Source organism: Lissotriton helveticus, chromosome 2_1 (genome assembly GCF_964261635.1).
Source record: "Lissotriton helveticus chromosome 2_1, aLisHel1.1, whole genome shotgun sequence".
NCBI lineage: Eukaryota > Metazoa > Chordata > Amphibia > Caudata > Salamandridae > Lissotriton > Lissotriton helveticus.
This window is the reverse complement of record NC_136059.1, coordinates 997,413,117-997,428,860: the sequence shown is the minus strand read 5'-3', so window position 1 is coordinate 997,428,860 and position 15,744 is coordinate 997,413,117. Positions and strand designations below refer to the sequence as shown.

The 15,744-nt window shown below is 45.2% G+C and overlaps 1 protein-coding gene across 2 annotated transcripts in view; it reads right to left on the bottom strand.

Annotated features, from left to right (window-relative positions):
• GDA (guanine deaminase) overlaps positions 1–15,744 on the bottom strand; it is a 408,106-nt gene that overhangs the window by 310,218 nt on the left and 82,144 nt on the right. The window contains exon 3 of one of the 2 annotated variants that reach the window (XM_078675759.1): positions 6,583–6,754. The exons of the other annotated variant lie outside the window; for it this stretch is intronic. Within the exon in view, the coding sequence (XP_078531885.1) occupies positions 6,583–6,754 (172 nt within the window). The remainder of the gene's footprint in view (positions 1–6,582; positions 6,755–15,744) is intronic. 2 annotated transcript variants of the gene reach the window in all.

Here is a 15,744-nt window from a genome sequence, read left to right as displayed (position 1 = left end):
TATAACGAGAGGTGATTTCTCCTCGTGTAGATACTCTGCTGGTTTTCTCTGGGTTCCACATACGGATGGTTGCACTGCACCCTTATTCCGAGGACAGGCGGCAAGGGCAGAGTGTTGTGGATTTTTTAGTCAGGAGACTGCTAATCCTTCCCAAAGGCTTGCCAACTGGAAGCAGGAATTTGTTAAAAACTCCTTCAGTGTCGAATGGGCTTACTGATTGCAGGCCTGGTGGAAACACAACATGGGGATTTACATGCTGGCTTTGTTTACACATCAAATCCAGTAAACCATATCTGCACACCACTGGTGCCAACTTGTATTAGTTGTTTCAAGGTGCAGAACAGGAAATATTTCAGCAGTTAGGATGGGACGCTAATAAGCAGTTTGCTCAATTGTAAAGTCTCTACCCATGTGTGAAAAATGTTGTATGCCCTGCCACTTTCAAATGTCACCAGCCGCCACTGCCACCTTGACAATGTGGTTAGATCGAGATCTTGCACAAATGATTGCTCTGCCGCTGACAGTTATTTTTTTTTTTTTATTTCACCAGCATGGCTCCAAGACAAAAGCAGAATGCCGTGTCCTAGTCTGATGCAGGAGAAGGCACACCACATGCTTTCACTACAGCAGGGTCCATTGTCATTCTATACGTGATAATCCGCTGCAGTCTCAGAATGTCAATGGGCCAGTCCACAGTCTGTACGAGATCCGGGAGGGGCTGCTGCAGGCTGACTCTACAGTTTACAAGATAAGTGCAAACTGGCCCAGTCAGAGTGAAAACTTTTTAAACTCGTGGGGCCTCTTGCAGGCAAACAGCTAAGCTTCCTGAAATCCGCAAAATTACGGACAAAAGGAGTCTGTAAAAGAAATGATGACGGACAGCTGACTTCATACTAAAATAATGGAAGGGTCCGTGAAATTTACGGACGGTTGGTCACCCTAGCACATGGCTAATGGAGTCAGTTGGGAAGGAGGGAAAACTCAAGAGATTTTTCAGGTCACGATTAAGCACAAAATAGGATTGCTGAATTCATGTTGGCTCTTGGCCAGGACTGGGTGTTTATTACGGAGTCCTGGACCAATTGAACCTCAGACCCTGACTTAGTTATCCCGTTAGGGCATGCAATCTTGAGATTTGTAGGGTAGGCAAACCGGAAGGAGGTCTGGCCATAGTACACTAGCTAGAGTATCAGTGCCACTTGGAGAGGATTCAGCGTAGTAGCCCTGTGAAGTGTTATACTTCACTATAAAAATATCATCCACCAACTCCTTTGCGGGAATGCTAGTTTATAGGCCCCAGGGCCTAGGGCGGTGTTTATGGCCCAAGTAGCAAACTGCGTAGAACCATACCTAGTGAAAAACGTGATGGGGAAATTTAACTTTCATCGGGAGAACACTGATAATAGAGACTCTATTGTACTTAAGGAAACTTTGGCCTGTGTCAAGCTACTACAGTTGGTCATGGACCCCACCCATATAGTAAAACATACCCTAGATGGGTTCTTTTCCAATGATGCTCGGCTATCACTACAAGAGGTGCTTCCCCTTAGCTGGTCTGACCACAGGGCAGTTACCTGCTCTTTTACTCAACAAAGATGAACTTAAAAATATGTGATCGTGCCATGCCAATAACCTGTGTTACCTCGCTATGTGTCTAGAGAACTCCTTCACACCTAGACCACTACCCTGCATGTCGGGCACATTCCACACCATTAATTCCACCTCCAATACCTTCCGTTACCGAACACTTATTAAAGGCACAATCACATTTTTTTAAGTTCATCTTTGTTCACCAACGCACACCAGGGATCTGCCCCATTTCTGTGGCACCATCTTTCACCTTAACTCAATATTCATTCACCTGCCCTTCGCTTGTCCACCGCGTGTGAGTTTTAGACATGATATAGTTGTTTGAAAGCTTTAAGGTAATGACACCTTAACCAATTAATTAAATACTTGTTATCATTGATTACCCTGTAGGAACAAGTCCCCTGAAGAAGGGCAAATGCCCGAAATACATTGGGCGGAACCAAACATATATGTATGAGACATTATGAAGAAATAATGTACAGAAAAACGTACTACAGAAAACAAATCGTACATGAATAAAATCTGATGAAATAATTCTTTGCTTGAATGAATCCTATGAACATCTATCAATGAGTGCGCCGGAGGGACGTCACTGTCGAGGGTAGTGACGCGTGACTCAAACCACTATTTAGAACAGCAATTGGTGGTCAGATATTTATTTATTTATTTGATTTATTTGATGAGTTTTATATAGCGCTGGCTAGACCCGGAGGTATCAGAGCCCTTTACATAAGGAACAGCAAGTTGCAAGGTACAATAATTCAACATTAGTTACAAAATGATTACAAAGTAAATGGCAAGTCGTAAGGGGCAGAGAAGGTATGGGGGGACAAGAAACGGAGTCTGTGATAAGTGAGAGGAGAGAAGGGAGCCAGAGGGGGAGTTAGAGCTAAAGCAGGTCAGCAAAAATGAGAAACGTTCGAGGGTCGCCAGGATGGAATCCAGCAGGAAGAAGGAACAGACAAAGGTCTACAAGATGGCACATCCGGGTCGTGGCTATCGACGGAAACCATCCCAAAATGGCGGGATGCACACAAGTCAAAAATCCCCAAAAAACCAAGAGAGGTGAATTCCATCGAGTAGAGTCGGAGGGGAGACGCAGCCACATTACCAAAGGATGGTGGAGGGCTGTAGAATGTCAGCCATATGCATGCACAGGCTCTGGACCGCGGGGCATCGGTGTCAACAATCCCCACGTCGCAGATATGCTAGGTATTTTACCTACCTCAACGGTCACAGCAAAGAATGTAGGTGTTTTCTTGGATTGCGAGCTTTTCACTGGACCGTCAGGTCAATCGTTCGGGCACAAACTGCCTTTGGATTATTAGAATGCTGAGGAAAATATTCCTGTTTATTGCACTCCTGGCACGTAAACCAGTAGCTCTTGCGCTGGTCTCATAAAAAATAGACTACTGCAATGTGCTACCTTGAGACCAACAAGACGAACCAAGCAAAGTTGCAACTTGCGCAGAATGCAATAGCAATGCTTACCTTGGACATTCCTATCTGTCAGTCAGTGTCTAAAGGATTACTCGAACTGCACTGACTTCTGGTAAGGAAGCGCATTATGTTTAAGGCACTCTGCAAACCAAATTATTCCTATGGAATATCAGCACATAGAAGATGTCCAATGGGAGCTCCACAGTCCCAGACCTGTGCTATTGGTGCTCATGATGGAGAACTTTTCTGAAGAAGATGTATTGTTTCACCGGCTGATTTGTTTTCCTTTCATGACTTCCTCCTGGGAGCACCTGTTGACAAGATCTGAAAAAGTGAGCCTATATAATTTAACATTTCCATGTTTTCGAAGAAGTCCAAAGATATATTTTTGTACCCAGCCCAACCTCCATTGCACCATGACCTGTTCCAGTCATGGTCTCGCCCTTGATACTTTGAAAATAATTATTAAATTACTTAGAAAGGCTTTCTGAGCAGTTTTAACAGTATAGCTTTTAGTTGATCTCAGTGAAATTTTGTTATTGAAGTGTTGACTACAGTGATTTGGATTTTCACCTTAAACTTTTAGTTGAATTTAGATAATACATTTTTACTATTTCCTAAATAATTCTGTTTGGGCCTTACAGTCATTATCTCCGAGATTTTCATTGTGCATTCTTTCTCGCATCTCCTGCATTGCTTGCAGACAGAGGTAGGTAATGAACTCAACGAGTGTTCAAAATGAAGGGCCAGGAAATCCTTCAGGGAGCCTCTGGCTAACCTCTGCCTGTGGAAAGCTTGAAATGTTAGAGAATACTGTCTCTCTGTTTTCTTCTACGTCTGTCCTGCAAATGACATTTTTACAAGTCAATACTGAGTGGAAACAAACAATGCCAGTGCAGTTGAATCAACCTTTATCCTAAGCTATGTGATTACCCAACCAGAAAGACCATTTATACTAATAAACATATTCAACTAAAAATAAAACGGCAGATTGTTTCTTCCCCACTGGATAAACAGTCAACATTTTAAGGATTCTGCACGTACTTTTCTTATCCGTGTTTGTACTCCTTTCGCCCTCATTTTCAGTTTTTTATTTCCAGTGGTTCGAGGCCCCTGGGTCACTGCGGTCACCTCTCTGCCAAGTCAGCACAAGTCCAGTTACACTGGCGTAGACATCTGTGCCTTTGTGTCGCCCCACCTGCATGGCTCACGTTATGCAGTGATTCAGTGCAGAGGCAATTTGTTTTCAATCAAACGTCCAAATGAATAGTTTGTTTCTTCAAACAAAAAATAACAAGCATTGGCATAGCCAGTAGGTCTCGCCTTTGGGACCTTGCAACTAACCGTTTTAAACGTCAAGTCCAAGTGACTTTTTTGTGTAATTCTTTATTGAAAACAAAACCATGTTGTAGATGTACAGTACAGTACAATGTACATATTATAGCGGGTCGAAGTCCAAGTGAGTTTAAAGTAATACACTCACTTCCATTTTGAGGCAAAACAACAGGAAGCTGGAATAAGAAGTTTGAAAAATTCTTCAAATACTAAGAATTCGACCAGGTGATACGGTCTTGTTGATTAGGGGGAAGGCGAACAATTCATTGTTATCACTGTAATTACTTATTTTGCTAGTTAAATATTTGGTAAAATATAAATGCCCCAAATAGATGAAATAACGAATATCACTTAGCTGTATTTAGTCGAATGAAGAAGACGTTTAAACAAGAAAAAATCTAATGGGATGGGAGCACAGATTATGTGAGTGGAAATTATCACTTGATTGCTGTATTAATGAAATGTGTTTTGTCGTCCACTTCTCCAGTAAGAATAACATAGAAAGAAAAAGATAAAAGCTATAACAGTGTTTGTATCTGTAAAACTCTTCTTTACGGAAACAGCTCAAGAGCAATTTACTAAACAGTGATAATACTTTTAACAGATTTCGATTATATGCATAATATGTCATTCAAAAGTACTTGGATTGAGAGCTGTATTTGAATTTTGTTGCTGTGGCCGCAGTCCCAATACTATGCATTCTTGATGGAAAGTTGGACGAACGAGCCTGTCAAAGAGACCCCTTACGTCATCATGTCGGCTGCCATATCACAGCTCAAAAGTTCTGTTTTGATAGCTGTACAAATAATAACTAGAACGTCACTCAATTCTAGGTAACTGATACATAGCATGTATTTTTACACTAACAAATCGACGTGTCATTATGTGGAATTACCCTAAATACTCGAGTGTAAATGAAGCATAAACCGTTGACCGACTGACATTTTAATAACCGGCTGCAATAATCAATCAATGTCGTGCACGTTTTAAGAACAGGCCGGCCTTGGCGCTGAGGGGCAGGCAGCTGTTATCTGGGCAGGGCAATTCAGGTATTTACATAGAGAGAGCAGAAAGTCTAGGCGCGGTGAACTACATCTATACACTTTATTGTAATTGCATTCACAAAGCGCTTTATGCCCATGGCATGGTGTGGAAGCGCATTAGGGAGCACACTACGCAATTTGGGAGTGCTTGATTAGAAGAGTGCTCACAGTCTGGTCAGTGTGTTGGTAGATGTGTGAGTGGCCAGAGTATCACACTTATGTTGTCTTAGGTTGAGGCGTCTACGAGTGTAGGGATGGTAACGAATGAAAGGATGCATGCACACAGGGCTTTAAATGGGCTGGGTCCTGACGGTGTACAGCACCGACAAATCTGAACAAGCATTGGCTGCGCGGCAGGGAAAGTGGCAGCATGGGGAGGGGGCATGGGCGATTTCCTTTCGGGAGCGTGCAACCACATGGCGCCAATGCAAGCAATGCAAAGCGTGCACTTATTTGCTGAAAAAACTCTGCCGATGGCATTAGGTCTCCTATGCAGCGCATGCGCGCTGCGTAGGACGAGACCTAAAAAAACGATGGCCCTGACCTGACTTTCAAGGAGCTTTCTCCATGCATGTGGGGATCAGTGGCCGTTTCCCTTATAAAGGATCGCCATTCCTCGCATGGCGGTCCGAGGGAGGGAAAACAAGTGACAGTCGCCCCACCATCAACAGAACACGCACCCGTCAATTTGGGTGGCATGCCCTCTGGCAAACAGATGACAGGATTTCAGCAGCAGCAGAATCATGCTCTTCGAAAGTAAACACAGCACCTCCACCGACCCTAAACAGAGCCGAAGAACCAGTTCTCCCACTCTTCGAAATACTAAACGAGGCCCTCTATCTGTATAATTCAGTAACTCGTCTTCAAGGCGTCTGTATGTTGTTACATTTATTTTTTGATAATTGTTCGATCACAATATTTTTGGGAATCTTGTCTTGTTCCATTGCATTGGATCTTTTTTACATTGTAGCCTTGCCTGAGATGATGATGCCTCAGGGATTACATTATTCATTCAGTACATAGGAAACCAATCTCCAAGTGAGCTTAATGCAGTAGGTCATTGTCATTATTTTCCTTGTAATTCTGTACAGGCACTGAAGGCAACATCATGCATGTACTTTTCTAAGGTGGATTTTTAACTTGATGGGTGATGTCTCATAGGTATGGCACTTACCACTACTTTGCTATATATATTCCTAGCAAACTCTTCGTTTTCGTATTTTGCCTCAGTAGGGAATGTGTAATCTTTCAACCAATGTAAAAGAGGTTTATCTACAGCAGATCCTGTGAAGGAGTACTGAGCAGCATGAATGTGGGTGTCCACCAGCCCCGGGATGAAGAATTCGCTGAAATAAAAAAATAATGTTACTCCATGAGGCCAAGTCTCAACAACATGCAGTAACGATGCCCTGTATATCAATGCTACAACAGAAAGGATAAAACTACAAGATAAATATTACGTTTTTTTTGTTCACACATGGCTAATGTTTCTAGAACGGAAAGAAGATGTTCAGTTCCACTCTTGTTTTCCACGGTCTGCACATCTGACATTCAGATTATTTATACTACTGTAAGCATTTATGATACTTTAGTTTTTAACATTTAAAAATATATAACTCCCGTCTGTGTAATAAGCACATACATTTTACAGTCATGTTAAATCCATGAAGATGAGGCAATATTTAAGTACATTCTGTAAATAATGTTCAGCAAGTCTACATTTTTGCTTTGAAACTTTCAAGGGGTTAGTAAATAATTAACTTCTAGATAATTAACGTTCATGATTTAAATTTAACGGCACCAGTGCCTATCATATACTGACAATAATGTAATAATAATGTAATGTTATAATGTATAAAATGGTGATAAGACAAGGAGAGGCCTGAAAGAAACCAATTTTGATACGCTTGCACTGTTCGAGAATTATGCATTGAGGGTGTTTTGATTTAGATATCCAACATGTAAGGTTTCCATGATTCTCACTGATAGTAGTATTATTGAGTAAGAATGTTTCCTGGCGATGGCATGGGGCCATACAACGGCTTTAAGTGTATTCCTCACACATTTCTCTTTTTTTCTCTCTTCACCTCTACGCTTCCTCCGTCCATTGAATCAGCCTGTTATCTTTTCTCATTTCTATTTCAGACTCTAACTCTAATAAAGGCGTTTTCATTCTTTTTTCCACACTTCCTAATATTCTTCCCATTTCTTCTCCTGAACTATCAGTCACCCAACGTGGGTGGAGGTCGTCTTTTACATGGTGTCCATCAAGGGTGTTGTCTCCCCCTCCTATATAACACTTGACAGATCTCATTCTGTGCTCAAATTGCCATTACTCTTGCATAAGGCCGCTTCACCCTTTTTCGTCAAAATGTGAAAATGTTTCTGATCCACAAGGCACAGTTGCCTTCTGAGGGCAGTTTTTCTCCAAATCTGTTCTTTTAAACTCATATTAAATGATTACTCGTTTTGGAGAAGTTATCATTATCTTTTGCTAATACCCCCTCTGCCATTGTGTCATGAAAACCAAAATATACAGACTGCTTAGATAAAGAAACACTTTACCTAAACCTGTTCTTCGCCTACTCCTGAAATTCGGAAGGTAGCTAGAATTATTACAAGTCAACCCAACTAAGAGCAACATCATTGTAAAATGGGGGTTGGCATTAAGCCTTTAGGCAGTAGGTCATACACCTCCTACTTGAATTGTGGAGTTCTAAAAACACTATGGGAAATATTTATGAGCCCCGTTGCGTCGCTCTTGCACCATGCAACATGGTGCAAGAGCGACGCAACTCAAAAATGAGATTTCTGGAGCCACACGAGGCCACCTTGCGTGGCCCTGAGTGGCATCATAAATCTTCAGTAAAGCAACGCAGTGCAAATCGCTGTGTTGCCTTACTCTGCGCTAGGTAGGCGTTCCATGAGCGTTGCATGGGTGTTCTCACGCAACTCCCATGGTTTTTGACGCATTCAGACTTACCAGAACTGGTAAACCTGGGAATGCACCAAAAAGATACACGTTCCCAGAGAGACGTAACAAGGAGAAATATCTTTATTTCTCCTTGTAACATCCTCTTTTTTTGAGCTGTTTTCTGCAGAACACATAGAAAGAGGAGTTTGCCGGTATGTCAGGATTCTTTTTGTGCAGGAAGGAACCCATTCCAAAACAATAATAATCCTGCATGCAACACAGGCACCCTTGAACCATGGTGCAAGGGGGACTGCATAGGCGCTATTCAGCCAAAATGGAGCCAATGCAGAGGAAAAAGTAGGACGGTATCTGTTTGAAATGTGATGCATCTCGAATGATGTACTTCCCGATCCTTGCCTCCATGACTATTTGCCCTTTTCCTCTCAACTACCTGTAATCGTTCTGCTGCAAAAGGGGTATCAGTCTCTCGAGTTTGTTGCGGTTCATCGACAAATGTCTTCATCTTCCTTTTGCAGTGAGCATCAGTTTCATGAAGTTTTTTCATACCCCCTTGCCTTGCGGCTGTCCATTGAGGAATCATTGTTTGAATTGTCACCCAAACAAGAGGGTGGTAGGGCTTTCTCCTGTTGCTGAGTGAAGCATCTGAGGTCCATTCCTTCTGCTGAGGCTCCCTGTAGTGTCCATTTGAATGTGCCCATGAATCATTCAACAACAATATTGGCTTGGGGCCACAACGGTGTACTCCATTGATGCCAGATGCCCAAGTGAGTCAACAAGTCTTTGCATTCATTGCCCTAGAATGGAGTGCCGTTGTCAGCCTTTAAAATTTGGGGAATGCCCCAGGTAGCTGAAATGTCATCCAGAATTTCAATAAACTTTTCATGCCCATTGGACGAGACGCTTGATACAGTAAACTAGAATTAAATTTCCGTTGTCTGCTAGTGGTCCAAAGAAGTCAATTACAACCCAAATTGCTGTTGCGTGGTGCTTGATGCTAGGCAGTTGCAAAGGTGGCACTTCATTAGTTCCACTTCAACCTGTTCATCTAAGTTCGGAAACTAAACTCTTTCTCGCTCTCTCAGGGCTCGTTTAGTAGCCATGATTTTCCTCATCAGCTACTTAGATGACTCTTATCTCAAACTCTTCAGAACGACAATTCTAGACACTCTGAGGATGATCCCTTCCTGTTTCATTGCTAGATCTTAAATATTGTGGAATTTCTGAAGTTCTTCAAGTTCTTCTCCCTTTTAGTTCCTGCTCTCCATGTTTGTTTGTGGGTCAGTTGTTTGCCAGGTCTTCATTGGTCTGGGTGCAACTAGGATCTGATCCACCAACAGTGCTTGAGGAGTACTTACTTTAGTATTAAGTCAAGATATTCTTCAGCTGTTGAAGGTTTTGCTACTGTCAAATGCATAAGACTTCCAGAGAAGTAGTCAGCTGGGTTCTATACTTTCCTTGGCTTATCAACAATGTCTTAGTCATATTCTTGAAGCCAGAGCCCCCAGCGTTCGATCCTTGGGGCCATCTTTGCTTTGGGATTTTCAGAGATTGTCAAGAGAGCCTAATGGTCAGTTACCACAGTGAAGCGTTTGCCATATGCAGACACATGAAAGTGCTCACAGGTCCACACAACTGCCAGAATCTCTTTTTCTAGTTGTGAAAAAGTTTATTCACTGTCTGACATGCTCCTTCTAGCATATGTAACAATATGTTTTTGCATGTTTTAATTACCACTGTGTTGTGCAAGAATGGGTCCGAGCCCTACAGGGCTTGCATCCACTATGATCTCTATGTGAAGCTCAGGGTAAGAATAGGCTATGACTCTTGCTTTCTCAATGACAGTTTTGATGTCTCAAAAGCTCTTCTCGCAGGCTGTCGATCGTTGGAATTTCATATTATGTTTTGTTATTTCACGCATTGAGGCGCTAAGCGTGGCATAGTCCTGTATGTACCTGGTGCAGTAGCTAGCCATGACCAAGAAGGTCACCAGGGGACCCCTTCCCCTTTGTGAATGAGGGGAAAATATTTTTTAGGGGCAGGCAGTGGTCCCACAGACCACTACCCTCCCTCAAAAAATAAAACAACTTTGTTTAATTTTTCTTTTTTTAAATGCAGCCCATTTTCCTTTAAGGAAAACGGGCTGAATTTAAATAAAACTGCTTTATTTAAAAGCAGTCCCAGACATGGAGGTCTGCTGAGCCCAGCAGGCCACCATACCTGGGAGGTCTAGCCATTCCCAATGGGGTTGCAAATTACGAGTGCCTCATAAATATTGATGAGTCATGCAATTTGCGACCCCATTGGGAATCGCATAGTGTCTCTGACACTGTTGTACATTGGCATTAGCGACTCACAAATTGCGACTCACAATTTTTCGCAATTTTCGAGTCACTAATGGCAATGGTGGTATATGTGGCCCATAGTCTTGTGGCAGCTTCTCATTGCAAGGGCTGTTTCATGTGGAAGGATCCCGCTGCATGACAACTGCTTGGCATTCAGCACTTTCTTCCACCCTTGCGGCTAGTAGTATTTTGTCAAGACAGTGTTTCCTGTAACATGTGTCTCTGGAAAGAATCAGATAAACACCCATCTATCACTCTAAGGGCTAGATTACGCCAAATCTACGGTGGTCACTGCAGCACCAGAGGGCTGACTGCCGAATTACAACTTTGGCGATTGGACCGCCAAGTGACGGCCGCAACCACCAGGGATCTGCGAAGCCTGGCGGTGGCGCAGCAGTGTGAGGCCACAATATACTTGGCGAGGCTGCTGCGGCCTCGCCTAGCATATTACAAGTTTCCTCACTGCCAGCGGTTTCATGCTGGTGTTCATGCCAGGAAACTGCTGGTGCTGAGGAAACTAAGGGGGCCCTACAGGGCTCCCTGGTGTCTCAGGCCATGGGGATGCATGCAGGGGAGAACATGGTGTACCTCTCGTGTGCATGTATGCCCAGTTCCTGCACAGCATGGACTTCACAGTCCATGCCATGCAGGAACTTGCTTTGGCATTCTCATTGTGGTGCCTTTTTCAAAGGCACCGCCATAGGAAAGCCAAAGGACCGTCCGCCAGACCACAAGAAAACTCATATTCTGGCAGGCGGCCGGCTGTCAAGTTTGGCAGTACGGGAGTGGAGTGGTGGCATGACGCCCGACTCCCCCCACCCCGCTCCCGCACCGCCAAACTCGTAATCAGGCCCTAAGGCTCAAGGCTTCTTCATCATTGAAGCCGCTAAATTTGCAATCTTTGATGAGGGTTTCAAGTCTCTCCACAAACTCATCCATTGTTTCTCCCACCTGTTAATGTGCTTTGTTGAAGATGCATTGCTCATAGTCAACATTTGGCATAGGATCAAATTTCTTGGCAGGCGCTTCTTTGACTTTCTGATGGGAGGACACATCCTCGCCAGAGAGTTTCTTCACGGCGTCTTTGACTCCAACCCAGACAAATTCTTGAGATACTTGATGATTTTATCATATTCTTATTCTAGGACATCAATGAAATCATCAAATGTTTTAATCTATCCAGCCCATCTAGTGTCAATGTTCTGTTTCTTTGCTGTGTAAAACAGGGGGGCAGTTTGAGGAAAAGCCGCTGCTTTGTACTTTGCCCCTCCCTCCTGTACAATGTTGTTGGACTGGCCGCTGTGGGGAACTGTATTTGAAAGTGTTGCTCCTAAGGATAAATGCCTTGGCCGGTGAAGTCAGTTGAGCCTCAGGTGTAAATGCAATGTTTAGAGGGAGGGTGTGAGGCGATCTCCAGATTAGAGAGTTAGGAGGTTGTCACCCACATAGTTTCAGGGGTGAGACACAGCAGATCACCGAAATCTTGTCTATGTGAGGAAGAAATTCTTCTTCAGTGGCCTCAGGATTTCCACCCCTCAGTACATAGGAGAGCCACGTGATGTCAAGCGGGTGTAGGGCCTCCCTTCGCCCTGTTGCACGGGTTCTTGCTTTGTGAGGTGCTACGTGCTTGGATGCAGGAAAATGCAGGTGCTATCATGTGGGGTAGAGAAGCAGGTGTTCTCCTGGGAGTGAGTCACTCTCCGACCTTTCGGAGAAGGCAGCAAAGCGGGGGCATGTCCTACCAGGTGTGTTTATTTGAAGCGGGGTCGGCGGGCAGTGGCGTGAGCTCTGATGCTGCCATGTGTGCAACCAGAGGCGACAAATTGTAGTGGGTCAGCAGGGGGAGGCGTTGAACGGGGGTTGGCGGGCATTGGCGTGTGCCTTGATGCTTCCACAGGTGCAGCAGGGTGCGTTACCCCTCATCGCCAACTGTGGTGTCCAGTGAAAAGCACACTGCTTAAAGAAGGCTCCTTCAAGCACATGCTCTTTTCTTAACACTGTTTGACTCTGCCACGTTACTTCCTTTTACCCCCATGACCAAACCCAGCCGTGATCCAATTCCTTTCTGCGACTGGACAGAGCCCTGTGACAGGGTCCTAGTGCTAAGACACTACACCCACTGGGTTCTTGTCCTACTTCCTGTTTTCATATGGGTGCTGACCTGCTTGCACCAGCGCTAAAAAAACTGTTAACAAATCAATTGCCACCACTACATGAACGCAATCATAGAAGGAATCCCAAATCCCCAGATCTAAAAAAAAAAACAAGTAACGTCAGCTCGGAACAACTTTACAATTATAGGGCTATTTCCCGATGGCATTTTCCTGCATAAATAATGGAAAAATAAATTAACAGGCAACTGGTTAAACATATGGAAATTAACTAAAAATATACTGGATGAGGCTTAAATTGGATTTAGGTCCCTTCATCCACAGGGACCACATTAGTAACTGTGTTAGATGATACAAAGAACCTACTGGATAAGGGACATGGTGCAGCTCTGGTTCTATTGGATCTGAGTGCAGCTTTCAGTATGGTCTCACATCAAACTCTAATAAAAAGACTAATGATCTGGGAGTTAGAGGGAATGCCCTAGAATGGCTGTTTTAATTTCTAATTAATCGTACCCATACTGTTAGGATGGCCTTCTCTTCATCCAAGCAGTCCTGAGCTCCACAGGGAGCTATTTTTAGCACCACCGTGTTCAATCTGAACATTTCACCGCTGGCCAAACTGAGAAGGACATTTGGGTTAACCTTTCTTTTTTATTTTTGTTCTTTTCATTAAAAAAAGGGAAAAATAAGCTTACAACTTTCAACATTTACCTCCAACAATGGCATTAATACATTCTCCAGTTACACATCGGCGTAGAATGTATAGCTTCTCTGGATAAACATTAGCAACATTTTGGCCTTGCATTCATGGTTTCCCGGACTGGCGATTTAGGGCCTCATTTATGAAAAGGGACGCATCGCTGCGGTAAAACAGCGATACGTCACTTTTCAATGCACCCCCCTTGCGACATGCTTAATGCGTCATATTTACAGTATCACGCATCATGTCGCAAGGAGTTCCAGATATGTCAGTATTTCTGACATATGTGTAGGCGCAAAAGTGACACATTGCTGGAGTGTTACAAAAGTGACGCAACTCCAGCAATGGGTCATTTCACATGGGCAAGTCCCATTTCAAATGTGCCTGCGTCAGTCTTATGCCTGCTGTGAGGCAGGCGTAAGATTTTGACGCATTTGCGTCCTAGAAGTCGCGCAGTGAAATTTCATAGATTTCACTGCATCACGTCTACGAAGCTTACTTGCGTCAGAACGCCCACCCTACATACATTATACCTGGGGCAGGTATAATGTGGTGCAGGGGTTTACAAAGTGACGCTTCTACCTAGAGGCGTCACTTTGTAAATATGAAGCAACATGGCGCATTATTTACTCCACTGGTGTGTCACAAAAAGTGACGTACCAGCGGCACAAAAGTGACGCAAGGGCTCATAAATAAGCCCCTTAATGTCTGGACCTATTCGTTGCTGCAGCTAATCCTAACTGTAGCCATTGCTTCCATTTTATTGCAGTGAACTAGCTATACATGCCGCAGAAAGTATTATTGCACTGGGGCCCATATATCCTTCAGCCTAGTTTTAGGGGGCATTAGTTACCAGTAGGTGGTCAACTGTTATTTAGAGTATACTACGTTGTGAAGCCAGTCCATCATTTTCGGTGCCAGCCCTAACCCTACCTCAAGGCCACCCTATGCCAGGAGCAGTGTGGTCAGGTCAGATGTAAAAATCCCTCCACCATCTCCCAACACCTGTGGTACTCTGGTGTTTCCCTGAGACATAATCCATGTAACTTCTCAGGCATGTGGTATATCCAGTGTTTTAAATGGAAATATAGAAGTTTCCGGGTACGTCAAGATGGCGGTCGCACTTTAGGAGTGCTCTGGACCCCTCCGTCATCCGTGCCACGATCTGCCGACATCGGCAACTTTCTGACCCTTAGAGCTGCACCTACTAATCTCTGGCAGGCTGCCTTGCTGGTTGTGAGCCCTCCTATGTGCCCGGGATCTGAGCGGTGACCTTGAGCGGCTGCCCATCACTGCAGCTGACCATCACTGCGGCTGACCACCGGGGGCGTCACCGGTGCCACCACCCATGCGAGGAAGAGATGAAGGGGTCGGTTTAACGAGGCCTGAGGCGGGACACCGGGCGGTGCGGCTCGACTCCTGCGGCCTTCTTCCGGCGCTGCCCCTTGCCTCCCTGCCAGAGACTTGAGCTTCGGGCTGAGCCAGCCCTGCACTGCTGGGCCCCCGGGATCGGCTGTCAGTTCGGACAGCGGGCGGCTTCTGCAACGGCTGATTCTGGCAGCTGAGGTCTGCGAGACGCTTGTAGTTGGTTCGGATCATCATCCCCCCTCCGGTGAGTGTGGCGTTGGGAACCGCTAGATAGTGCGGTGTGGCCCTGCCGGAGGGGGGGGGGGTTTCGGCAGCACCACCGCGATGCGGGGGAGCTGCGGTCGGCAGCGCGGTCCCTGAAGCCTGCATTCCTGCTGTTGCCGTGGAGTTTGGCAACTCACGCACCCTCCAGCTCGGGCCTGCCTTCTGCCCCAGGGGAGCGCCATGATGTGAACGTGCACCCTGATTAATGAGGAGCCTTGGATGCGCTACTTGGGTGGCGGAGTGCTGAGAGGGACCTCCGTCGCCCATTCCTTGTTTTTTGTGGCCCCCACGTTGGCTTAGCTCTGCACCTGCAGCCCCCGGACGGGATGCCTCTGGCCCTGGCCCCTGTTCTTTCCTGGGGCCCTCTCAGCTCTGCTTCTCGTGGAGGTTGTGCTGCCACTGCTGCTTGCTCCCTGGCTGTCAACGCTGCCGCATGTGGTGCCACGTGGATCCAGTCTGCCGCGGGTGCTAGCGGCTGCCTGCTCCGGGGTCCTTTCATGGACTTGGGCGTTGGACTCCTCGTGCATCGTGGGCCCTGTTTGCGGCGGGACTAGCTGTGTGGAATTTCATGGAGAGCTATCATCGGTGCCTTTGGGAGGCCTGCTGGGAGTTT